This window comes from Athene noctua, chromosome 1 (genome assembly GCF_965140245.1).
Source record: "Athene noctua chromosome 1, bAthNoc1.hap1.1, whole genome shotgun sequence".
NCBI classification, from domain to species: Eukaryota; Metazoa; Chordata; class Aves; order Strigiformes; family Strigidae; genus Athene; species Athene noctua.
In genome coordinates this window covers 109,481,380-109,505,793 of record NC_134037.1, presented here as the reverse complement: position 1 = coordinate 109,505,793, position 24,414 = coordinate 109,481,380, and the positions used below count along the sequence as shown (strand labels likewise).

At 45.5% G+C, this 24,414-nt stretch overlaps 2 protein-coding genes across 5 annotated transcripts in view; one reads left to right on the top strand and one right to left on the bottom strand.

Annotated features, from left to right (window-relative positions):
- The window catches only part of LIN9 (lin-9 DREAM MuvB core complex component), a 38,942-nt gene extending 31,220 nt beyond the window's left edge, over nt 1-7,722 (top strand). For 3 of the 4 annotated variants that reach the window (XM_074926431.1, XM_074926438.1, XM_074926411.1), the window contains 5 exons: nt 704-784; nt 4,161-4,286; nt 4,661-4,843; nt 4,953-5,050; nt 6,320-7,722. In XM_074926431.1, the coding sequence (XP_074782532.1) occupies nt 704-784; nt 4,161-4,286; nt 4,661-4,843; nt 4,953-5,050; nt 6,320-6,425 (594 nt within the window). In that variant the 3' untranslated portion in view covers nt 6,426-7,722. The remainder of the gene's footprint in view (nt 1-703; nt 785-4,160; nt 4,287-4,660; nt 4,844-4,952; nt 5,051-6,319) is intronic. The other variant, XM_074926422.1, reaches the window with a different exon arrangement.
- Nucleotides 7,723-9,966: 2,244 nt separating this feature from the next.
- MIXL1 (Mix paired-like homeobox) lies at nt 9,967-10,898 on the bottom strand. The gene is made up of 2 exons (XM_074926407.1): nt 10,590-10,898; nt 9,967-10,504 (listed from the first exon to the last, which is right to left on the bottom strand). Exons 1-2 carry the CDS (start codon nt 10,896-10,898, stop codon nt 10,079-10,081), a joined length of 735 nt encoding a protein of 244 aa, XP_074782508.1. The 3' UTR covers nt 9,967-10,078.
- Between the last annotated feature and the right edge of the window lie 13,516 nt (nt 10,899-24,414).

Below are 24,414 nucleotides of genomic sequence, written 5' to 3'. Positions count from 1 at the left end.
ACCTGAAATCTTGGCTCTGTTTACATCAGTAATAAAACTGTTGCTGGTTGTAGTGGAGCTAGGATTTCTCTGGAGGCCCTGGAGACTATGAATAGTTTTAGGAGTGATGTGTGTATTGAGAGCACTCCCAGTGATTTCCACTTCAGCCTGCTAGGTCCCAAGGGCACCAGAAACAAGGTATTCCCATCATGAAAGAGGGAAATGGAAAGCCCAGAGTTGTTCTGTATAAAATAGATCCAATCTCTATACCAGGTTTTACTGCAGGAGTGTGCACAAAGGGCTGGTGCTCGGTCAAGGGCACAGCTGAGAACAAGCTGAGAACTGTGTGAAAAAAGGTATGGCAAGGTGAGTGATATTAATTGTAGTACATGATGATAACACCCTTTGCTTCCCTTCAGGCTGCAAAAAAAGAAGTCTTTTGATTCTTCAGCCTCTAGCTGCTATAAATTATATTAGTCTTCCTATAGGGAATTTCAGCTGATGGATTTTATCCTTCTCCAATCTAGGGCACTTGAAAATGCTTTAAAAATCTCTGGGAAATCCATCGTTTAATTAATTTTTCTTTCAGCATCTTAGCTTGATGAACAACTGAGAAATGTATTTTAAAATTATGTGAAAGAAACACACATTTTATTATCTTGAATTTCTATGGCATTTCAAAACTAAGGACCTATTCATTCTAAAAATAGTTCCTTTGTTTTAGACCAGGTTATCGAAAATCCTTATGATCAAGAAGGAACACATCAAACAATTGAGAGAGATGAATACAGAAGCAGAAAAGCTGGTGAGAATGTTCTCTTTTCAGTTCTTAAAACAGGATATGCTTTAACAGCTAATGCAAATAGATACAATTAAAACTAGAGTCTAGATAAAATTCTATATTTTATCGCTTTTCTATAATGTGAATTTTTCTTTTTTTAAAGACAAGTCAGAGGTCAGTTGTTTCAAATATTCTCTTTTGAAAGCATGCTGTGGAAACTGATTAATAACATCAGGATAGTGTATGTCAGTTGACATGTAAAGTAAGGAAATACTGTGTACTTTGAGAATCTTGGGTACAAGTTCATATGGTAAGACATTATAATTTTATTTTGCAGATGGTAGGTACTTATTTATTTAGCTTTCTGGCTAAAACAATAACTCAGTTCATAGATTTTCTATGTAAAGCTCTGAGTATCCTTGACCAGCATTTAAAATTACAGTACCAGAGCAGCTACAGCATAATTAACAGCAGCAGAATAGTTTTTCTTGTAGGCTTTATCTAATAATCAGTCAGTAAATCAAAATGATAAGAATGCCTTTTCTACCACCCATGGCTATCAATCAACATGAAATTGGAAAGCTAACAGTCTCAACCTTTTGCTAGCACCCATTCAGTTTTCTCTACAATGTACAGACAGAAGGCTAAAGGTTTGTGCAGAGGAAGAGGAGTCCTTTTTATTTCTTGGGGCCAAAAAGCTGGGGTTTTTTTCATGTAAAATATTTGAATGTTGAAGGACTTGATTTATTGTGGTAAGATTTCCCTCTTTGTCCCTTCAATGATCATGTGCACATGTGTATTCTGTTATTCTGTTTCCTACTGCCCCATCCCTATGTCTCTGTAATTTTCTTTTTTTGTGCTGTGATGCTGCTCTTCAAAACCTTATCGTTTCAGTTGCTACATTACTTTTTCCTGTGCATCAAATGTTTTGTCTTTTGATTTTGCATATTAATAATTAAAATAGATGCAAAAAGAAAAACATACCGCTGCAATCTGTAATTGTGATACTGACAAATTACCAGCTCTTTTTAAAGCAAACTAAAAACCTGTTTGTTTTTACTGAGATATTAGTACTTTTGCATAGATAAGGAAATCCATAGGAATGACAGTATCCTGCCTCTGACAAGAATCTAGATATTAACATGTCACTCAGCTACTAAGTTATAAATTAACTGTATTATTATTTTCCTTGATATTCTTATTCCACAAAATTGAAAGAGCAAAAAAGCATCAGGGAAGAGTGAGATCTAGAAATAAATGTTAAATTTGATATATTTTAGCTCAGTTATAGCCTAGATAAGGACTTTGAGATTCTTTTGAAAGTCTTCCTTTGCGCTGTTTCCTTTGTTAACCAGCAATCATAAAGCAACCTCTGTTACTATTCAAGGCTGTCCCGATAAAAATAGAGGATGTGATACATTTCTATTGGGCCATATTCTTAGGCTGTCTTTTAATCCTCTTTGTCCCTTGGCAATCCCATCTGCATTTGTGCTGCTGAGTGTATGTTGTTTCTCCTTTAAAATGTATTTTCTCTGAACAAGGATCTTTTTCTGGTACCAATCCACTTGAACATCAATAACGTACCTGAACGTGAATAAAACAGAGTCCTTTGAGTTCATTCAAGTACAGTTTAATTGTCAGACTTCAATTGTAATTCATACAGATGTGATTTGATAATTGTTAGAGTAGCACCACTGTTTGGTTTAAAGCAATCCTTTTATGGAGACATTTTAAACAATATAGAAATAAACAGAAATTACCAAAATCAGAACTGGTACTGAATGTAGTTCATTATTATCTGGCAGTAATAATAAATTTACATGAGGTAGGAGATGCCTTCAGAGGAACTATTAATACATACAACTGTATATTTCCTGTTTTATTTTTCTGAAAGGACAGCTTATTAATAGTTATGCATCTTGACATCACTATACAAGTCTTGAATGTAGGCTTATAAACAAGTTACCAAGTACATAAAAGAGTAAACGTTTTTCTGATAACCATTTGGATAAAGAAATTAAATAAAAAGGATGGCTAGTTCATTTTTTGACATGACCTGTGATAAAGACAGGGTAAAGGTGATGCTGGTCATTCCAGAGAAGCACATAGATGTGCTTCCAGTGACACAGAGATGTTATCTGTTTCCATCTTCTGAAAGCTGTCCACCTTTTGTCCGCCAGTTCAGGTGTTTGCCAGTGTTTCCAGATCTTGGATTGCTCTTGGGTCAGAAATAGTGCTGGTGCTGAGAAATATTTCCCTTCGTCTTTCCTCTCTGATGGGGAATTCACAATTGTCTGTGGCTTTCACAACTAACCTGGAGCTGTACAGTCTGCTCTCAGCGGGGGCTAGTCACTGCTGAAAGTCTGAACATTACAATGTTTTCCATATGTTCCAGAGCTGCATCAAATTTGTGCTGGTTTCAAATTTGCTCTTAGGTGAATTCTGAAGTTACGGTGTTAAAGCCCCATGTATTTGGTATTCACATTTGTAAATCCCTAGAGATCATTTCAGTGATAAAGTTTAATGGAGAACTTTGAACTGAACTGATAACTGAAACTTTGATGTTGAGCTTTTGGCCAGGATCCTCCTGATGAAGGCTCTTGACTTTGCATGTTGCTTTATCTCGTGGTTTAAAATCTATAGCTACAGATTTGATTGTTGAGGTACCTGTACCTCAGACTTGTGGCTGAGAAGCAGTGGAAATACATCCACCTTACCGTGCAAGAAACCATTTGTGAAGGAAATTTTATAATATAGTGCATGTTTTGCTTCAGTTTCACAGATATCATCTAAACAGTGTCAAGACACATTCTGAAAACTATATAAGACAAAAGTACTGTATTCTGTTTTGGGTGGGTTTTTTGTGGAAAGTTGTGCTTACCCAAATACTTATGTTACCAAATATAAGCTCTAGTAACTTTCTTTTCTGGCAGAATTGTTAGCTGTAACAGAAGGCTTATAGCACTGGGTCCTCCTCAAGTGACCACTAACTTAGTAGAGAACTGTGCTTCCCATCCTGCAGCAGAGGTGGTTGTGGCCATATTGTGCTATACTGTCCTCCTGCTGACAGGAGGACATACAGTTAGAGAGAAGCCATACCCAACTGCAGGAGAAATAAACAGGTTGGACCACAGTTATCTTCTCTAGCATTTATCACCACAGATTGTCATAGCACTTTATGAAGGGAGTAAAAGCACGGTAGTTACTATACACGGTTGTCACTTGGAGTTTTAAATGGTGATTCTACATTCCAGTCTTTGGTATGTTAACATTTTTCTGTTAAACACTGGGATTTCAAATACTTCAGTATTATTTTCAAGTGAAAATTCCTTTTGATGCGTTCAAAAGATATAAACATACAGCGTTGCCTTAACTTCAATATGCTTTGTCTTTTTCACAGAAATCCTATTCTATGCCAATAGGCATTGAGTTTCAGAGGAGATATGCAACTATTGTTCTAGATCTAGAACAACTAAACAAAGACTTAAATAAAGTTTTGCATAAAGTTCAACAGTATTGTTATGAGGTAAGATTTTGCTGGAATCTGTATGTACTTGGTTTTGCTTAACCAAAGTACAAAAAACATTTAGAATTTCCTGGGAATAGAGCGTGGGGGGGAGGTATCACTTTGAAATGAAGCTAGTAATAGCTGGATTGGATTCCTCTCTCTCTCTCCTTCTCAGCCTTTGTCTGTCTGTCTCTCTTTCTTTAACCAGAATGCAGACACTTTTGCTGATGCCAGTGGCCAGTTTTGAAATAGACATACATGTACATAAATGCAGAAAAAATACTGCGTACTATATACTTATGAGCTCTCTGTGAAACCATTTGTCACTTCACACATACACCAAGGGCAAAGGAGATCTTTATTCTTAATTTCTCTTCATTTTATCTGTACAGCTTGCTCCTGACCAGGGCCTCCAGCCTGCAGACCAACCGACAGATCTGAGGCGTAGGTGTGAAGAGGAGGCTCAGGAGATCGTCAGGCAAGCAAATTCCTCGACAACAGGACAGCTTTGTGTTGAGAGTGAAAATTTAACTGATCTAATCTCTAGACTGACAGCAATATTACTGCAAATTAAGGTAATATGTTTGCAAAAAATAGTTTTTCCCATAAAATACTTAGTGTTAAAGCTCTGTCAGTTTCTTTGTGCCGAACTGTGAGAACATTCTTTGTTTTCTTCTCCTACAGTGTCTAGCAGAAGGAGGTGATCTGAATTCCTTTGAATTTAAATCACTAACAGATTCATTAAATGACATTAAGAATTCAATAGACTCCTCAAATATCAGGTATTACTTTTTGAATATTTAATTCTTAATTACATATTTTGTGCCAGCAAGCAATTCTTACTGTATTTCAGAGGTGAACATTGATTATAATTAAGGGGTTTAATCTGGTAACTTATAGGAATGGTTCCATTTAAAAGGGGGCTTCTTAAAGGGGAGTGTGAAATTAGCAGTTTTCTGTTTGAACCCATCAGTGAAGTAACCTGATTTAAACAAAAAAAGAGTGCTAATTTGATGCAGCAACTAAACTTTCTTGCTCATCAGTCATTTATGACAACTAGTAAGTTATTTTAGAGTGTTTACAGACTTTGAAATCCCACTAGTAAATACACTATAAATTCTTTAAACCACAGAACAGTATGATTTCAGTATGTGCATAGTTACTCACTCTTGACTGTAAATATGAAAAGCTGGCATATGAGACAATTACAACTTCTGACCAGCTTCCATTAGCAATATTTTAAACGAAGAAACAGAAGAACAGCCATATTGTGCCAGTTCAAAGGCCCATCTAGTCTAGATGGGCCATTTTTCAACAGTTGTCACAACCAGGTGCCTGAGGAAGCATTATAAAAATAGCAAGAATGTGGTGATACTTGTCTGAAGCATGCTGCAGCCTCCAGCAATCTGTGACCAGAATTTTTTTTTATAATTATAATGCTGCTAAATTACATAATTTAGAAAAGATACCTAAACATTAAGTATATCCTTATACCCTCCATACTTGTATTGCTGCATAACCATGCGAGGCTGCACATATTTTTTTTTTATTCACAAAGATAGTAGGATGGCCATTTGATTTAAAATAACTGCCGAGAAATGCCATTTTATAGCACTTTTCATTAGTAAAAACAAAAATAAACCCCAAATATCAGTGAAATTTCTCTATAACCAACATTGCAAATTGCATGTTGGAATGGATTCAACTAAAGGCTGATGTACACTGCGAAGAAGGTGATGTTTCCATTTCACCGTACTTTTGGGGGGCATTTTAGCATCTCTTCATATTATTTTTATTTCATTAACTCTGCTCATGTTAAAGTCTTCTTTAAAGAACCCAAATTAGTAACTCCTAATTTCATGCAGCTGTTTGTGCAAATGCCATTTTCACGTATGTCTCTATCAAGTTGCATTAGTATGTGCTGCTCTCTGATTCATCTGAATTTTTGTATTGGCTCTGTTCGTACCTTGACTTTCACTGTAGAAATATTCAGACACAATTTTTAAATATGGGGGTTAACGCTTTTTTTTCTTCTTCTTTTCTTCCTGTAGTTGTTTTCAGAATAACGTTGAGATCCATGTTGCACATATTCAGAGTGGTCTGAGCCAGATGGGAAATTTACATGCTTTTGCAGCTAATAACACCAACAGAGACTGAAAATTTTCTTTCAAGTGTACAGCAATTAGTTCTGGAAAATCCTCTTCCTTTATATAGGCTTCACCAAATATCCTAACTGCCAGAAGATAAGGGAAAAGAAAACCTCTCAGAAAGGACCCTTTAAAATATATTATATCTGCTTCTTTGGAAAACCAGCATTACTGGCCAGCATTACATTAGATTTCTCCATTTGTTATTCACATACAGTAGTTTTGCTAACTGGTAATCTCTTAGTAATTGCATTTATTATAATAAACTTGAAAACATACTTTCATATAATTTGAACTTAGTTTTTGAAAGTTCAGATGAATTCTGCACACCTCTTGCTGTTGGCTCTCCTGGTATGTTAGAAGTGATGAAGAGGAAATGGCTCAGATGAGTAGCTCCACGGCAGGTCTTTGTTATGTAAAGCTCCGCTCCTCTGTAGGGACTGAGAGTTGCCACTTCAGCCTTCAGGTAGTGTGGTGGCAGCGGTGGCTGAGTGTTCCTGATCTAAATAAGCAGCAGCAGCAGCAGCAGCATACGGACAGCAAACAGAAGCTGTAAACTTGAGGACGTTGGGCAGGTCTATCGATCAGTCAGTGTCTTGTTGGAACTTTTAATTTATCATAAGTTATAGAAGGAGTCTAATGAAGGAAAATAAAAATGTAACTGGTAACTTTCCAGAAAGAGATTGGTTATGGCTTTTTCCCTTCACAGGGAGCAAAAGAAGTGCTCTAGTGGGTATTTTATATAAATGACTGGTTAAACACATCATTTTTTCAAATTTTTGTTTGTTTTGCACAAGTTTTAAATTAGATTACTGGTTATCCAACAATACCCAACATATATAAATATGAATTTTTTATAATTAAATATAACCAGTGAGGTAAACTGCAAAAAATAAAAAGTGACAACCTGCCTATGAGTACCTTTTGGAATGTTAATCTTGTAAAAAGTGTGTATTGGTTTGTTTAAATAGTCTTGTAAAGCTTCTGTGTAATGGTTTCCAGATATGAATTTTCAGAGATAGCTGTAGAGAGTTTTTGATTCTTTTAGATGCCTCATTAAATGAGGTCTTTTATATGTTAATGTATAAAGAATATGTAAACAGGATTATTTTCAATTTTAAAATTTTGTATAGTTTAAAGATGCTTCTGTATTCTGTGTTGGTATTGTGCCACTGCAAAACTTTAGTGCAGAGTTTATATTTAGCTAAACTTGTTCTGTTAATTAAGAGAAATGCATAAATCTTTTATTCTCAATGAAATTTGTAACTGAATAAATTGACCTATGAGAGTTGATATATTTCACAAAAATGCAAACTTTTTTGCAGATGGTCTCAGGTCATTTTTTAAGAGAATTGCTGAAAATGAAATCTTATGGGGACAAGGTGAGTAGCTGTTTTAAAAGGTATTTGGGAACTTTACAAGGGATATTACAAAACAACGCTAAACACTCATTTTACTGAGTTACCCACGGAAATTTGCCTCTCATTGCGGAATAGAACATTGTAGTGGTCCCTGCAATTGCTTTTGCAATTACATTGCTCGTTAGTTTGTGGTGTTACCGTCTGTTTGGTAAAGAAGACAGAAAGGTCCTCTCCCACCACCTTTCCATTTAAACAGAGAAAGGTGCCAAAACCTGACTTAAGGCATGTGGGTTTAGCCTGACAGTTACTAACGTGATCTACAGCTGACTCGGGCGAAAGTAGCCGTCCCCTCGCTGTTTACTTACACCCCATCCCTGTCATCTGCTGCTCACAAACCTGCTGTGCAGCTAAGGAACAGTTCACCTTTCTTGCCGAGTTTTCCGCCTGTGTTGCACGCTGACCTCGCTCGCTGCAGGGGCGAGGGCCGCCGGCACCAGCACAAGGAAACGCTGGACTGCATGAACCCCCGTACCCCCTTCTTGCCCTGTCAGGACTCCGCTCGCAGACAGAGCGAGCACCCCAAACTGAGGGGGAGAGGAGCTGCAGACAGTAGGTGCCGTGCCCAGGAACGGTATTGGGCTAAGAGGATTTGGGAACCAGCTTTTCGTGACAAACTCACTTCTTCCTGGATGCAGAATACAATGTAATAACCACCACACTTCAATCTTAACTCTGATTCTGTAAGCATGATGGTTTTCACGTGTGGGTTCTTAAATGTGCTCTTTCCAACGTGTTTTGTGTTGAAGTGGGTTTTTTAATCATTGCAGGGTAATGTAACCTCATAGAAGGATACATAAGTTGTGGTAAGTATCCACATACTTTCACATGTCATTTGGCCAACACCCCCAGGCAATGTGAATATCCTCACTGCTCCTCTTCAGGAGGCTGCATTTCCCCTCAATTAGCAGTATGTTGGGTCAAAGTTAACGTTGTTGAGTTTTGGTGAAGTACGGTAACAAATCTGACTGCTTCTGCTGAATGTGGCCTAAGCATAGTAGGAATCTTAAGAACTCACTACAACTACTCTAACTTGAGTCTGCAGGAGCAGAACAAGTTTGTTTGGTTTCTTACAGTCAGTAAACTTGAATTCACCCTCCATCCCCAAGAAGTTACTGTCTCATTTTCTGTCTCCTGCTGTCAGTACATCTCTTCTGGGGTCTTCCCTGCTGCTTCAGTACCCAAGTCCACTTGGTGCTCCTCCACCATGGGAGTCTTACAACTTGCTCTGCAAGGCTGTAGGCAGGAAGAATTGGCCTTATCCTCAAAATCCATACATAGCAATATATCCTTCCTTAATAAATTGGCTGAATTGCTGGAGAGGCTTCCATTACCACTAATTTTGGTGTTCTCAGCATTCTGTGCAGAGCCATCCAGCCCACTACTCATCCTGTAAACAGCTTCTGTGTAGTCCCTGGTATTCAAATTCAAAGCTAAAGCGCCTTTACAGTGTTCACAAAACTCTCCTACTTTTCCGTAGTTTAACATTAACCTCGGCTTAAGCGGCAGAGTTGAGGCTTTTGTCTAAGGCAATGATTTGAGGCTTTGGGTTTTGTATTACCGAGGCCACAAATTTGCATTTTCGTTCAGGGATGGGGGTGATGGTTTAGAGTAGATCTAGAAGCAAATACTGACCGAGATGGTGGTGTAAGGCAGTTTTTGTAACCTGTGCTTCAGGCCCCTTAGGTCTCTTACTCCCACCTGAACCGCAGCCGAGGCGCTCCAGGCCCTGGGAAGAGAACCTGCAGCCGGGATTTCTACCACTCTGTTCTCTATCCTGCGCAGGCCAAAGAAGGAAACCCATCCCTGCCCCAAGCACACGCACAAGTAGAGCAACAAGTGTAAACCTTTATTTTTTTTTTCCCCCTCAGTCAAAAAATCCCAACAGACAATCCCACTCTTCTACTTTTCTAAGACAGCCCCCATCCCCAAAACACAGTGGATTTGGTTAGCTTTTTTGGCTAAAGAAGGTTAAATAGACGTACAAAACATGCTGAATTTTAAATACGGTGTAAAAAGATGCCCTCAGCTGATGGAGCTGACCCGTACCTTTCTTAAATAAATATGTGAAATCAGTTACTACCGGATAAAGTGCAACAGTCGCAGAGCAGGGGTGAGGTAGGGGTACGTGGCTGCTCCCCGCCTGAGCCGCGTCCCCCCAGGACCGGTGTGGCGGGGGCGAACGTCGCCCCGAGGCCGGGGGACGCAGTTTTCATGCCGGGGCCGGGTCCCGGCCGGGCGGCGCTCAGAGGGCTCGCAGGGCGCCGAGGGCGTTCTCTTCCCACTCCGAGCCCGACTCCGAGTAGCCGCTTGTGTCCTCGGCGTCGGAGACGGGCGAGTACTGCCCGCAGAAGGCGCGGCCCGGCGGGCAGGGGCCCGGCGGCGGCCCCCCCACGGGGGCGGCCCCGGTGCCGCCGTGCTGGCCGGGCGCGAAGGCCTCGAAGCCGGCGCCGGGGGGGAAGGCGGCGGCCGGCGGCCACTGGTAGGGGGCCGAGCCGTCCTTGGTCGGGGCGACCTGGGCCAGGCCGGGGAGGGCGCAGCGGGGCCGCTCCGGAGCGCGCAGGGCGGCGAAGCGGGGCGGCCGCGGGTAGCCCGGCGGCGGCTCGGCGGGGCCGGGCCGGGGCGGTCCCCGCTGGCGGCGGGACTTGGCGCGTCGGTTCTGGAACCAAACCTGGGGAGAGAGGGCGGCGGTGAGGGCGGCCCCGGGGCGGGGCGGGCCCGGCGGGGCGCGGCGCGGGGCGGCCGGCGCCCCTCACCTGGATGCGGGACTCGGGGATCTGCGTGGCGTCGGCCAGCTTCTCCCGCAGGAAGATGTCGGGGTACATGGTGTCCTGGAAGACCAGCTCCAGCGTCTCCAGCTGCGCCGCCGTGAAGCTGGTCCGCTTCCGACGCTGCGAGGCCGCCGGCGCCCCCTCCGCCGGCTCCGCCGCTCCCCCGGCCCGGCCCGCCGCCGGCAGCGCCCTGAGGGCGGGCGAGGCCGGGCTGGGCCCGCCGCCCCCCGCCCACCTCCCCGCGGGGAAGGCGGGCGGCTCCGCCGGGGGCTCCCCGAAGCGCAGCGCGGCCATGGCGGCGGGCCAGGAGGGGCCCCGGGCTGGCCCGGCGCCCTTTATAGCCGGGGAGGGGGCTCGGCGGGGGCGGGGGGTCGGCGGGAGGCGGCACAGCCCCGCGGGGAGGGGGGCCGCGGAGGTCCGGGCACCCCGCCGAGCCCCCGGGCCGGCCGGTGGGGTGCCCGCCCTGGGCGTCCCCTGCCCTGCTCAGCCCGCGGGGCGCGGCGGGGGCCGGGGCACCGCGCCCCACCCCACGCGTGCCCGACGGGGCGGGCGGCTCCCCTCGGCCCCCTGCGCGGAACCCGGGCGGCGAAAGGGGGAGCGGAGCGGGGGGCTCGCGTCCGCCGTCCGCGGGCAAAGCAGCGGGGCGGCGGGAGGCTGCACCCCGGGCGGGCCCGGGCTGTTTCTGATACAACGTCGGGACCGATACAGGGTTTGCTCCCTCCTGCTACGGCCGCGGAGGTGCGTGTTTTCCAGCCGCCGGCCACTTCGGCGTGAGGGATCCCGCACGGGACGAGACTCAGAGTAAAAAACAAAAGTTCTCTCTCCCCGTGGCCGCGGCTGCTCTGTCGGCAGCGCTTGGCCGCCACCTGTGCGGCTGGCCTACGGCCTCCTGCGGCGCCCGCTGCTGCAGAAACATCTTTTTTTAAGATGCAAGTTAAACGCACCTGGAGGGCCCCAGCAGCTCAGACGGGGCAGAGACAGAGGCTGGTGTCATCGCCTTTTCCACCCACTTGCTAATGCCTCCGCGCTCTCGCTCGCCCAGCCCAGGCGCTGCTGCGAGAACTGTTTCCCAGCTGGAGAGGGACTCACGCCGACACCTTGCCCGTGCCGGCCTCGCCAGGGTTCTTCAACAAGGGTTTGCCCACGTTTTGCTTTGCGGGGCCGTCTCCCACGGAAAGCGACTTCGCACGAAAGAACAGCGTTTGGGTTGTTAAAAGCCGTTTTTGAAAGGTTGATTCCTAAAGCGTTTGTACCTTTGTGCTTTCATGCGTGCCGTGAGCCGGGTGCTTTCGTTAATGAAGTTTCTAGGTCGTTTGTTCCTGAAATCATGGCCGGTAGTCTGCGGACAGCAGTCAGAAACATGAGACTTGTGCAGAGTTCTCAATTAGCAGGGTAACGAGAGGGCACGGCGGTAAGGAAGGGCACCGGTGAGTGCTGATCCAGAAAGCATGGACAGCATTATTTTAGGTTCTCAGTAAAAGACTTGGAGAGGGTTGAATTACTCCGCAGATACTGTGCAGCTTTAGAAGATGCCACAGGTGGCACCATAAGGGAGTTACTCCATATTACATTTACATGATTAATTTTTTACTCTATTTTGCATCAAATAACATTTGCTGAAAAGTGTAAGCAGAGCTTTCTTTCCTGTGTAATGCGGAGTAGAGATGTGACATCCTTTAGGTTTCTGAATGGTTTAATCCTGCTTTGAATTATGCCTTTATAGGGATATTGACTTCAGTTTCTAGGATTTGGTTTAGGTGGATTAAGTACGCCAGACAGAGAGAGCAGCTTTTTCAAGGAAATGTGGTTTTTCACACATGTACATGTGTTTTTCTTTCAGCAGCCCAGGTTCCAAGTAGCTGCTGGCCACCACAGGCCCCCCACTGTTCACCCCCATCCTGCTGCTTTCCCTTTGGCTGAGTGGGTTGCTAAGCCTTGTGTGAGTCCACTGTGTGATCGGGGAACTAATCCAAGTTAAATTAACTGTACAATAACAGCAGGTTTGTTGGGTTTTTTTAATCCAGCTCCGGTATTCCCCACCCGTGGGCACCAGCAGCCCCTGGGACAGCCCTACGAGCGAGAGGGCACTGCCAGATGGAGCAGGAGGGAAACGAGGGGATTCCGCCTGGGGGTACTTCTAGGACTGCCGCCTCCTGGATCTGATGCTGAGCTAGAAGAGGACAAAACTCAGACAGGCTGCCCAGGAGTGTGGTGGGTTTTAGTGTCAGACCTCCCATTAAGACAACTACTTTATCAATGTATATTGAATATGTACTCAGGAAAGAGACAGTGCTGGGAGTTAATAGACCTATTCCCAACTCATAAATCTGGAAATGGGCCGACTCTTTGATCTCTGACTGCTGTGACATCCTTCAGGCCAAAAGCCCTCTCAGTTCCCTTGCACTTTACGGTACCAGCAGTGTTCCAAAAGCGATCTTGTAACAGCAGCTAACACACTTCCCCTGTGAGGAAATCAATGGATATGTTTCCCAGGACTAAAAGTTTTCATTAAGAGACACAGGTATCACATTTATAGACCATTAAAAAAAGTCCACTTTGTTACAGTGGAAGAAGAATAACTTCTACATCCTAAACTTTGTTGCAGTAGATCTTGTAGATGAGTGTGGTTTGACCGCTGGTTCTGTGATAGGGACTGGGGAGGCTGTGCTTTGCAGTGCCGTGAAAACAGGGTAGGTGCGCCTCTGCTGCTGGGAGTGGATCGTGTGGGCAAAATGGTCGGTGACCTTAATGCAGCCCAGACTGACGCACACGGGCTCCAGGGTGTGGGGTTCGCACCCAGTCACTGAACTACCCGTCTGCAGACGGTTTCATTTTCCGGCAGCCGTTCCCGCAGTTTACCCGTGCGAGGCTGAGGCCGCTGTAGGCAGGGGCCTGGCAGTGCAGCTGCCTGTGCATCTTGGGTGCTGACTTTGGTTTGCTTCCACTCTCTCTGCCTCAGTTTCCTTTTCTGGGTTGGCCGGCTCATACCAGCGTGTTGATAGACCTTGGGGATGAATCCTCTTCTGCGTACCAGCGGTATGTGCTGGACATGAAAGCAGGGCAATTCTGGGGCAAGACTGGAGCCCAGGAATGGTATATTCCCTTTCTCATGGCTCAGAGCATTACACGCTGACTTCCTCTGTGGGATCCTGGCGGCCACCCTTCTGTATTGGCTTGGCTTGAAAGGGATCGAGATTGAACAAAGGCAAGGGGGACGGGGCTCTAATTGTAGACAGGGCTCTAATTGTAAAGGAGTGCACTGTTAGGTGGAGATCAGCGTAGGAGGCTTTTGCCTCCTCCTAGGCAAGGAGGACGACATGAAAGACAGCTCTTTGCTTTCTTCTGCCAGTTCTCTCCCCTCCCAACATTGGCACACCTCTCCGCAGCTCCCACAGAGTGTCATCCCACCGATGCACTAAAAGCGATGCCTGTGAGGTACTGCAGCGTGCCTCCTGCAGCAAGGAAAAAACACTGGGTCTGGGTTTGGCAGAGTCTCCTTTCCCCAACCAGAAGCTTTACATCCCACTCTGCCCCTTGCAGTCTGATGAGGAGGTTTCCAATGCCTTGTAGGTGCCAGCATCTGCATGGGGTTATACCTGGGTAGGGGCTGGAAGCATTTAGGAAGACTGATCAGACTTTTGTCCCTTCCCTGTTCTGCATACTTCCTTTTATTTGTGTCCCATCTAGGCAGAAAAGGGAATTTTACTTCTTCCCTGGAGGTGCAGAAGCTATGACATCAGTGCAGAAGTGGCTTGCTTTTTGAAATTAAGACAGCTAAAATGGAGGTCGCTATCTTTAAGGGAAGAGCAGACTACCTTGTGTAGATAACAGAGATTACAGCCTGCTTCAGAGGCTGATTACGTTGATCTTCACCATATTTGTCAAGAGAGAAACTCCTTATGCTGTTGTCTGTGCTGGAAGTAGCTCTGCACTGAGGTACCTGTGCCGAGGGGACTCTCGCAATATGAAATGTGCCTGTACCTGCAATGAGAACACAGTTTTAAGCTTCAGGTGGAGAACGTGCTATTGTGTCACCACTGACAGCTCCAAGCATCCAGCAAGGATAAGGCAGGCTCTGAGACACTGAGATTTTGGAGAAGACAGAAGAGATAGGGCCAGTGCAGGGTTTGCTGGCCTGCTGGCTTTTCAGCCTTTTGCATATCAAGCTGGGGAGGTTCTCTCGGGCTGTTGAGGGCCACAAAGTCATCTTTTAAACGTGCAGATTAAGATCCTGCCTTACGTGACTTGAAGAGCTGGGGCTTGGGAAGCATCCCAGAACACATGGCAAGAGTAGGCGGCAGTGTGACATTCAGTCGTGTCTTTGCTGCCAAAACAAACACGCCCCTTTAGAGAAGTAACACACGCGAGCAGTTTTGCTGCTCCGACCTGGAGGGGATGAGCCACGGTGGGGTTTGCTATGCAGTGGTTTGTAACCATGAGTACAGGTTTTGCTGTGTTCGAACTCTTCTGGCTTGTCACATCACTTTGTTCCTTCTAGGACTCTGCAGGGAGACAGCTCCTGCACAGTATTTTTTCATTCCAACAAAGCTTATTTTTTTTTCTTTTTGGTGGATGTCTTTATCATGAATTCTCTGGTGTCTAAGCTCAAGATAGAAGCTTTTAGTAGTGCAAATTTAGTGGTCTCTTGTCTCCCTGACTAAACTTGCAAAGACTTGATATCGTGGAGATCTCAATTTCTACATCAGTTTTAACTGAAGCTGGCCAACAGGCTTAAAAGCTTGCTTGCATTAGGAGACTGACCGAAAAAGGAACAGTGGTCACACAAACCTGATTTCATTAACTTAGAGAAAGTTTAAGAAAAAACAAACATATTTTTGCTGTTAAGACTTAGCTTAAATTTAAGCTATATTGAAGAAGCAATGACTGTACGACTATCTCACAAATAAAATTAATTGTAGACCAGACACATTTTTATGGTTACATGCATAACTACATTTGATCCAGAGCTTCTGCTGGCATGAAAATGCTGTATAATTTCCAGCTTCTCTAGCAGGACTCTGATAACAAAAATCATTAATGCACACTAGGCTTAGGTTTTGAGAGTTTTTTCATTCTGCTTAAGAGGAAATCTTTAGATGAATGCTTAATTTCCCTCTCATTGCTTCTAGTCACAGTGACAAAGCTCTTTACAGCTTCTGACTGCTTTGAGAGGTTTATCAGGTCTTCCCAATGTACGTACTCCCAGATCTATATCTTGAGGCACATCCAGGCTTTTAGGTAGAGTTCTGGGATCTCACAGTCATGACATGTTTTTAATTTAAAATTGTCATTTCATAGTGTTTGTGTTTTTAGCCCTTGTGTCTGTAACAAGGAAAAGCTTGAGAAGGCGGGCTGTGTACAGTCCTCACTTTGGCATAGTTTGCAGATGTCTTGAAATGTATTCTTGAGAGACCTGGGCTGCCTGTCCCTCTTGGATGTCTGGCTGTGTCTGTGAGTGCTCCTCCTCACCAGAGCCCCGGCAGGGTGCTGAGGGGGTCCTCACTGCCTCACCCTGCACATCAGCCCCTGCTCCTAGGGGAGTCCCAGAGCAGATCCCAGCCTCTCTGAAGACAGGGACCAGCACTCTACAGAGAAGAAGGGTTTTGCCTTCCTGGTCAACCCAGGAAATGTATTGGATGTCGAGGGCTCCGTCTGCCTGTCGGAAGGACGGACAATGGCACGCTGACACTTAGGGCTGTTCCGTTCCCATTGCACATGTGTGGCAGCTGTGATCAGTACGGTGACTTGTTTGTGAAGCGCTGCAGGCTGAGAGGATGTCGCTAGTTCATTCACAGCTTCGTCTCTGGTCTCTTGTGTGGTGCCAGGCAAAATGCTGACTTCTGTGCCACGGCTTCACCGGCTCTGAAACCGAAATAGCTGTGTTTGCCTCTGATCCACAGGCTTGCCTCCACCTGTGGGACACTGAGGTGGATCCAGTGCCTTACTGCAAGGTCAGAAGCGTGACTCAGCCACACTCCAGCCTGTCCCGGTTGGTGCGTGGGCACTGGGGCTGGGAAGTGAAAGTGAGAGGAGCAGGGCTGTCCCCGTTGTGCAGCTGACGGCGTCACCCGTGGTGGTGCAGCCACCATATTCAGAATATTGATCTGTGGCCAGTGGGCTGAGCTGAACCCTTTTCAGGGCTTTTGTACCTACAGGTAAGAAATATGTGTTGGAGCCCAACTGGAACAATGTCAGAGCCTGGTGACATCAATCCCCAACACAGGACACTGCTCGTGCAGCCCAGCCCAGCTGCAGTGCCACCAGTTATTTCAGATCACAAAGTAAGGGCCAGTCTTGCCCAACAGCTGCATGCACAGATCATCCACAGGGTTAAAATAAACGTGATGTGACAAGCGGTTGTGTTCTCTCTGAAAGATGGCAGTCTTGCTTGGCTAGGATCTGATTACATGTATATATGCATGATGTATTTTCCTTTGAAAATTAAACCGCTGTGTCTCTCTGGTTTTGGAAACAAGGAACTAATAGTATCTTGTGACTTTAGCCCTGTGCTTAGGAGGGGGATGTGACTTGGTGGGTTAAGCCATTTCCTGAGAGGTGTGAGACTGACTTCAAGACCTGGTGGTGCCATTCGTGTATTCTGTTCCGAGGAGTTGATAAGAGCTTCAGACACACAGCCTTGAAGAAAGCGGCTGTGGGGGAGGCGTAAGAACCTAGCAAATGCATATGAAAAGATCAAGGGGCTGCATTTGCTAAATGCCAACAAGAACAGATTTGGGGTGAGATGCCCAGGTTTAGAGGGGACCTAGACATAGCAAAGGGACAAGAGCAGAGTATGTCTGGTGGCTGGAAGCTGGCTCCCTACCTTTGGAGGGAGGGGAAGATCAAGGATTTGGGAGTGGGAGGGAGGTAAGAGCAGATGGTGGGGGTGGGAAGAGGGAAAGGAAAGGGCAATAGGGAGGAAGCTGCCTGGAGACAGCTGGCTGGCTGGACGGGCAGGGGATATTCAGGGTTGAGTTTAGACACTGTTAAACCTCAGCCCACCTTTGAGTTTTGAGATACCCTGAGAATGGCAGCATGCATGTACCTGACTCTCACTCTAGCTTCTGCATGGGTGTGCAGTCCCTCAAAGATTGCTGTGGCAGCAAGCCCTAGGCTGAAACAATTCCTTGGTGCGATTTATCTCTGTGCCCTCTCTGATTTTATAGCAGGTGGTACAGTGAGAGAACCTAAAGCCTCTGTTTAATAGAGCTCATGTTGTTGCTTTGCTTACTTGCATGCTCTGAACAAGATCATATCCCATTCTTAGAGATATTTTCCTTAATGAAGAATTTTATAACAATTGTCGATGCAGGTGGTTGTATATATAAAATTACTGGGTTATCTGAACTCCCAGTAACGTTTAATTCATTCACTGTACAAGCAAAGGAAAAATCCTCAATTTCTGCAGATGAACACCAAAAAAAGCCACAAAGAAAGAAAAAGATAAGAACTGAAGAGCTAAGGAGAAAGACAGGACCCTGTTTACCTCCTTTTCATACAGCACCTACTTAGGAGAGGCAGCCTTCCAGGGTACAGCCAGGATACCCACACAGAGCAGGGCTGGCAGGGGAAGGCGGGATGATACATAGCAGAGAGGCTACATCCTCTTTTAATAGCACTGAATAACAGAAAGAAAAGCTCCAAACAGGTTCTTCTAAGTTTTTTCAGGCTCCTTGGCCTTAGCAAGCAGTGTTAAGGCATTGTTTTGTACATTTTCTTGGCAGACTCCTAAACCCTTACCATCATCCCCTGCACGTGGTGAGGTCTTCCTTCTATCCCAACTTAGCAAATGACAGTCACAAGATTATCTGTTTCTGTCATGCAGTGTTTGGTATCTGTGCATGAGCTGCTGAAAATAACAGATTATTATGAGCAATTTTTTCTTTTTTTTTTTTTTTTTTTTTTGTTAAAGCTTATTTCTGATGGTTATTGAGAAAAGGATCCAAATGTGAAGTAAATTTTGCTCCAAAGGTTCAAAACCAGAAGGCCATATATAGAACCAGAACTCTCCCGGTAGGGTCAGATACCTGTTACAATACAAACACAGATCCGCTATCTTTCTCTGCCCCTGGCTGCTCTGGTGCTATTAAACCCCACAAGTCTTCCTTCTCTGAGTGGTACTGACTGGAGATTTCTTCAGCTGACCTCCCTGTGCTTCCCTGCTGCTGCTCAGGCACATGCCATTCATTCTACATGTTTCGTATCTTCTTTTCTGGTTAGTTTTGGAGACAAGGAACTGTTGGTCTGTCATGTATCGTGGCATTTGTAACAAAACCACTTTGGTTTGCTCTAGCATTTTTTTCTGGGGTGTTTCAAAGATATTCAGGCCTCTGTAGGGTTTGAAAGATTTTCAGCTTTAACATGTAGATGGAAGGTGGGAAGTTCCACCTGAGCTGGGGATTTGAAGTTGATCATTAAATCGGTGGGTTTGGGTGATCATAGCCGGGGAGTGCAGGAGTTACTCTGCCATTTGATGAAGTGATTCTCTTCCATGCATGAATTGACTCATATTTCTTTGCTATTTAAAATCACACCAAAGAAAAGAAAAAGGAAGAAAATACCACGCAGTGAACCCAGTAGGCATTATTTCTGTGGGTTATCCTGATTTTTGTAAGCCCACAGCAGAGTCTTCTGGTGTCTGACTCACACAGAAGCTCCATGCATTTGCATAGAAAAGTATCTCCATCTTCCTCCCCCACTATCCCATCCTCCTGCTTCAACCATCCCAGATAAGCTGTCTGATACCATCCCGCATGTTGCCTCACTCCCCTCTGCAAACACACTCTCTAGGGCACGTCCCTGCCCTCCACCCAGGACTGGTGCCCCCAGGCTGCCCTGCTCAGGCAGCTCTTGCCCCAGACCTTCAAAGTGCCTCTTGTTCCCTCGCCCCATTTTAAGTGACAGCTGGTTTTCTTCCCCTATTATTCAAGCTCAGCTCCCCTGCTTTTATTTCTGGCAGGGTTATTTTTCTATTTGACTTTGGCCCTGTTTGTCAAGGGCACACCCTTGTCACCTCCTTAGTCTAATCCTTTCCTTTGTTGTCTAAAGGTCTTCCTCTCTTTCCTTTTATTGGTACTTTTATCTCTTTCTCCATTATCTTTTAGTCCCTCTGATTCCTTCCCCTCTCTTTTGCATTTGACCAAGCTTGTCTTACACATATTACTTGGGGGATTTAAGACTTTTCTCCTTGACAGCTTTTCTTCCACGCCCCCTGGAAGTTTCTCCGTGCAGCTGGACACATGCCAAAGAGCAAATACATTTATTACTCCAAATGAGACAACTGCAATCCCAGATCAAGAGTGACTCCAGGCGGCAGTGATCGCAGCAGCTCCCTACTGCCATCTTAGCCATCCCCCGGATCTTTATGAGACCATGTTTTTCCTCTTTTGCTGTCATGTCTTCACATCTGGGAAGCTGTCTTAAGGTCTTTGAGGTAAGAGAAGGTATAAAGGAGTGACAAGAGTTTGCTGCGAGGCTGAGCGATCAAAAGCAGCAGCGTCATAGTGTAGGTTTCTCTCTTTTGCCACCACCCTCGGGCTCACTGTCAATGCCTGAAGTGTGACTGTAGACAAAGTCTTTATGACGGTGGCTGGAAATTGCAAAACTGGGCACAATAGCACGTCAATCACCTGGATGTTTTACATCATGTGTGTCTTGGTCAGTGCCAGCATAACAGCGTTCACGGATTTCTAACATTTCAAAAAGGCTGTATTTCTCTCAAATCTTGCCAGGGTATAAAAAGTTGGCGTCTTCCAAGGGCAGAAGTGAGAAAGAGTTTCCTTTGATTAATGTCTCTTGGTTGAACTGTCCTTCCTCTGTGTTTTGTATTTCTTATAAGATAAGGCAGCAGGAGTCCTGGCATGTACAGAGCAGTCCAGGGGAAACAGGGAACCTGCTGACACTGAAAATCCTGACAGACTGAAGACTGATCCTCCCTGCCCACAGAGCTTCATTTTGTGTCTCTTCAGACAAATGGTGAGCCTTCCACTGGCTGCATGGAGCAGGCTCCTGCTTGAGGGACCAGGATGATTTGTAGTCGTGACATGTGAGAATCACACAGGTGCCCACACAAGCAAACCCCTGTGTCTTGCACTCTTTCCTCGTCCTAACAAAGTGTCCAGAATGTGTGTGAGCACTGACCTCCTTCGGCTCAAACAGGTCTTTGCATTTCAGCTTTCCACAGCAGCAAGTTGCCATTAACAGTGTATAGCCAAGTCTGGGCTGTCCAAACAAATCCATCCAATGCCGCTGTAACTTGCCTGCGGGACGGTTGCCGATGGGAAGGTGCATGGCACGCTGGCAGACACACACTCGGTTGTTCCTAGAAGATCCCTGTTCCAGAGCAGGATCGGTGCCTGCTTCCTCCTCTCCAGGCCTTTATCTAATCTTGCAGCAATGCAGCTTCACCAGACTCCTTTGGCTAACCCAAGTGGAAAAGCTGGTTTCAGATGTGAATTTTACTTAGGACCATGTGAAATGCGTATGCACAAAGAGCTTTTCTCTGTCCACGTTTCCCAGGGTCAGTTTTCAAACTCTTGCCAGTATTTTCAGCAGATGCAGAAACTGTGGACGACATCACACAGTAGGAAAGACTTACTTCTTTCTTCACACCAAAAGGAGAGCCACTCCTGTGAAATCCTCTGTGGTTCTAGATTGCTGGTTTTCTCTGTGGAGGCATGTAGAAATCATGAATCATGAAAAAAAGGAGTCACCAAGTGCTCTTTGGAGCACTTGTAGAACAGCCATCATTTAGATAATTGCAAATTTTTTTGCTGGGTGAAGTTTGGGCCATTTGGGAATTGACCACTGAGTATGGTATGAATAGGAAGGGGAAAGCTAAGTGGAAAATACCTTTGCTAGCAGTGCCTCCGCTGGGCGCAACAGAAATAAGCAAAGGATATACCTGCTTTGGCTGGCACTATTTTGGTGAGGAAATGCTTCCATTAGATCTATTTATTGGTGGACTACATTAGCAAAATACTCCTAGTGTGGCTGTTGCTATATAGCAAAGTGTTATTTTTCCACCTCCTTACTGAATAAAATAAGCAGTGCTTGTTAAAACAGAGATTTTGCTGTTAGAACTGTGTTTTTATTACATCGCAGAAGAGCGGAGGACTGGTAACATTGTGCGGATGCTGTAGGGCACCGCTCTCTGTTGCCCTGCATGAAGTACACAGGCTATGTGTGCCTTGGTGAGGAGACGCTGTGACACTCCACGCTGGTCCCCTCGTGTAGTGCCGCAGGGGAGCACAGCCTAAAGAAGGCAGCAGCAACTTTGGGGTGAGGCTGCAGAGGACTCTGTGGTTGCCGGTGCCACATGTTTAAGCAGAAATTCATCTGACATTTTGGAAGGGGGAAGGCAGCGTTGATCGTTCCTGGCTGCTGCGCTGGGTATGTGCCGATGCACTTGGCTATGAGGATGATGCATTTTCCAGCATAGAGGAGTCTTGTGTCCATGCAGTTTTAAGGTCAGCTTGTGCCATCACACCCTTGAGACAGTAAACAGTGGCAGATTGTGAAAGGGGCTGTACCGGTAATTCCTACCCGTGACATTTTTGGCACGCCACCTAACCAACCCCCAGGGAAGGTCCTCAGACGGTGGTGATGCACCGTCTCCTCACATTTTGCAGCCTTTCCTGGTGAAGGTAGGCTGGACGTCCCTGCCTTGGCCTTTTAAATGGACTTCTTGCCAAGACAGTGGGTCCCTGCAAGATGAAACAGAGCAGGTCAAGGAAGGAGTAAGACACTGATATTTCCTGACAAGGTCTTTTAGGATCTCAGAAGAAACCATAGCTGAAAACCAAATGATCTTCAGTCACAGACTCAGAGGAGAGGTGCAGTGCATGTGAAACTGTGAGAGATACCTCAGGAAACCCAGGCCATTCACAGGGAGTATGTCCAGCAATATAGTAGTATATTCAGACACAGGCACAGGGTGGATTTAGAAGTTGGGGGGGGCTAGACCTTATACAAGCAGCACTGGTGAAACATCTGCACTAAACCTTTATTCATCAGCATTTCAGGCTCCCCTATTTTATTGTACCCTAGTTTGCATGTCTTGTATCACACAGGCAGTCCCCTGAGCAGCACCCATGAAAGAAACTGAACCAAAAGTGTCTTCTGAATATCCCGTGTGGAAGAGAACCAGTTACATACAGCAGTTACAGCGGCTGCTCCTATTCTTGTATTATCACATCTGTTGTCAGCCGACAGATGTGATGATGAAAACAGAAAAGGGAGCCCGGAAGGAACCCACACAACAAGTTGAATACTTTGGGGAAAAATACTTGATCAGTATGTGTGATTTCAGCTCCACAGGCTGGCATCATTACTAGGCTGGCATCATTACTAGCTGGACAGAAATGCCAGGCAGGCATAGGGAAGAAGCACATCATGTATTTCATCCTGTACCTCTCTAGCAGGCAGGGGAAGTAAGTATGTGGCTTTTTACATGCTATAGTAGCCCAGGTGAGTGCATGGACCACTGCAGTGTGGAGGGCCATCCTAGCCCCAACTCCTTCCTTCGTCCCTAATCCCCTTGTGTTAGCTACAGAGATTGCAGAGTACAGGCAGGAGTTGCTCTGAACCGGTGTAGTGAGCCCCCATCTTCAGGTTTTGGGGACTTGTTCCCAAACTGTTCTCCCTTGTGCTACTGCAGAAGGTTCTCAGGGCTGTGGTGTGCCATGCTGTGAGGATTTCAAGCAATGCAGAGGTTTTGTTCAGGAGTTCTGTGCTGCAGCAGATGTCATCCACAGGGTTCATTATCCTCAATACCTTCAAGTTCTGGGTAAGCTTCCCCCAGATTCAGCTTTGTTATTTTCTTAATAATGAGTATGATGCAAAGCACTCTCATGAAAGCTCTGGAAGCTGCTGGTCTGGTCCATAAAGGAGCTTGGCTGTGTGATGCTTCTCAACAATGGTTTTTACTGCACAGGTGCTTTTACCCAGTTCTAGCAGCATCACGGTGGCACCAGTGGTAACAGCGTAAAAACACTTGGCCTCTTCTTGTCTGGACAGTCATCTGTGAGGCACTAAGAGAGCTACCTACTCACTAGGTCACTACAGCTGTCAGTCGCCACTGACCTCAGCCAGATTTGAATGCTGGGTCCTGAGATGAGAGATTTCACCCTGTGATGCTTCTCCAGAGGCAGCTGCTCTTCCTGAAGAAGTCTTTCAAGAACATTTCTAATGGACACAGGAAAAAGAAGATGACACATCCCCAGGCTTTTGCTTCCATGCTGGTATTGCATTGCTTCCTGTGACCCTCTCTCCTCCCAGCAGTACATGGCTTTAAGGTTGCATAGGCTGGGTGCGATATATTTTAGAGTGAGACTCTATTTAGCTGTGATGTCAACTGCAGCCAACTATAAAAAGCTCAGTAATGCTCTTTGAAAGTGTAACAGCTGCTGTTCTACACAGTCTCTGGTGTATTACCAGTTCGTCCTGTTTCATGTGCACACAACCAAAATAAAGTATTATAGCAATCATCTTATTATATAGTTCAAGTAATTTGGGACATAAACTCCCTAGAAACCTGGAGGAATTCAAGGTTAGACAAACTGGGTAATTTTACACAGTTTGTTAACAGAAAGGTAATTTTATCTGGCTTTGCAATGTAGCCTGACTTTTACCTAGCACTTGACTATGTGCTCTCAGTGGTCCCTACACAGTGACACCAGGGCAGCAAACCTTTCCTTTGGACAGTTTTCCTGGATGCTGTTCACATACAGTTATAAACTGAGCTCTGGCAATGGGGCATGTCCAGCAATATATCGTCCCACATATGAAACCTATTTTTGTCCTTAACTGC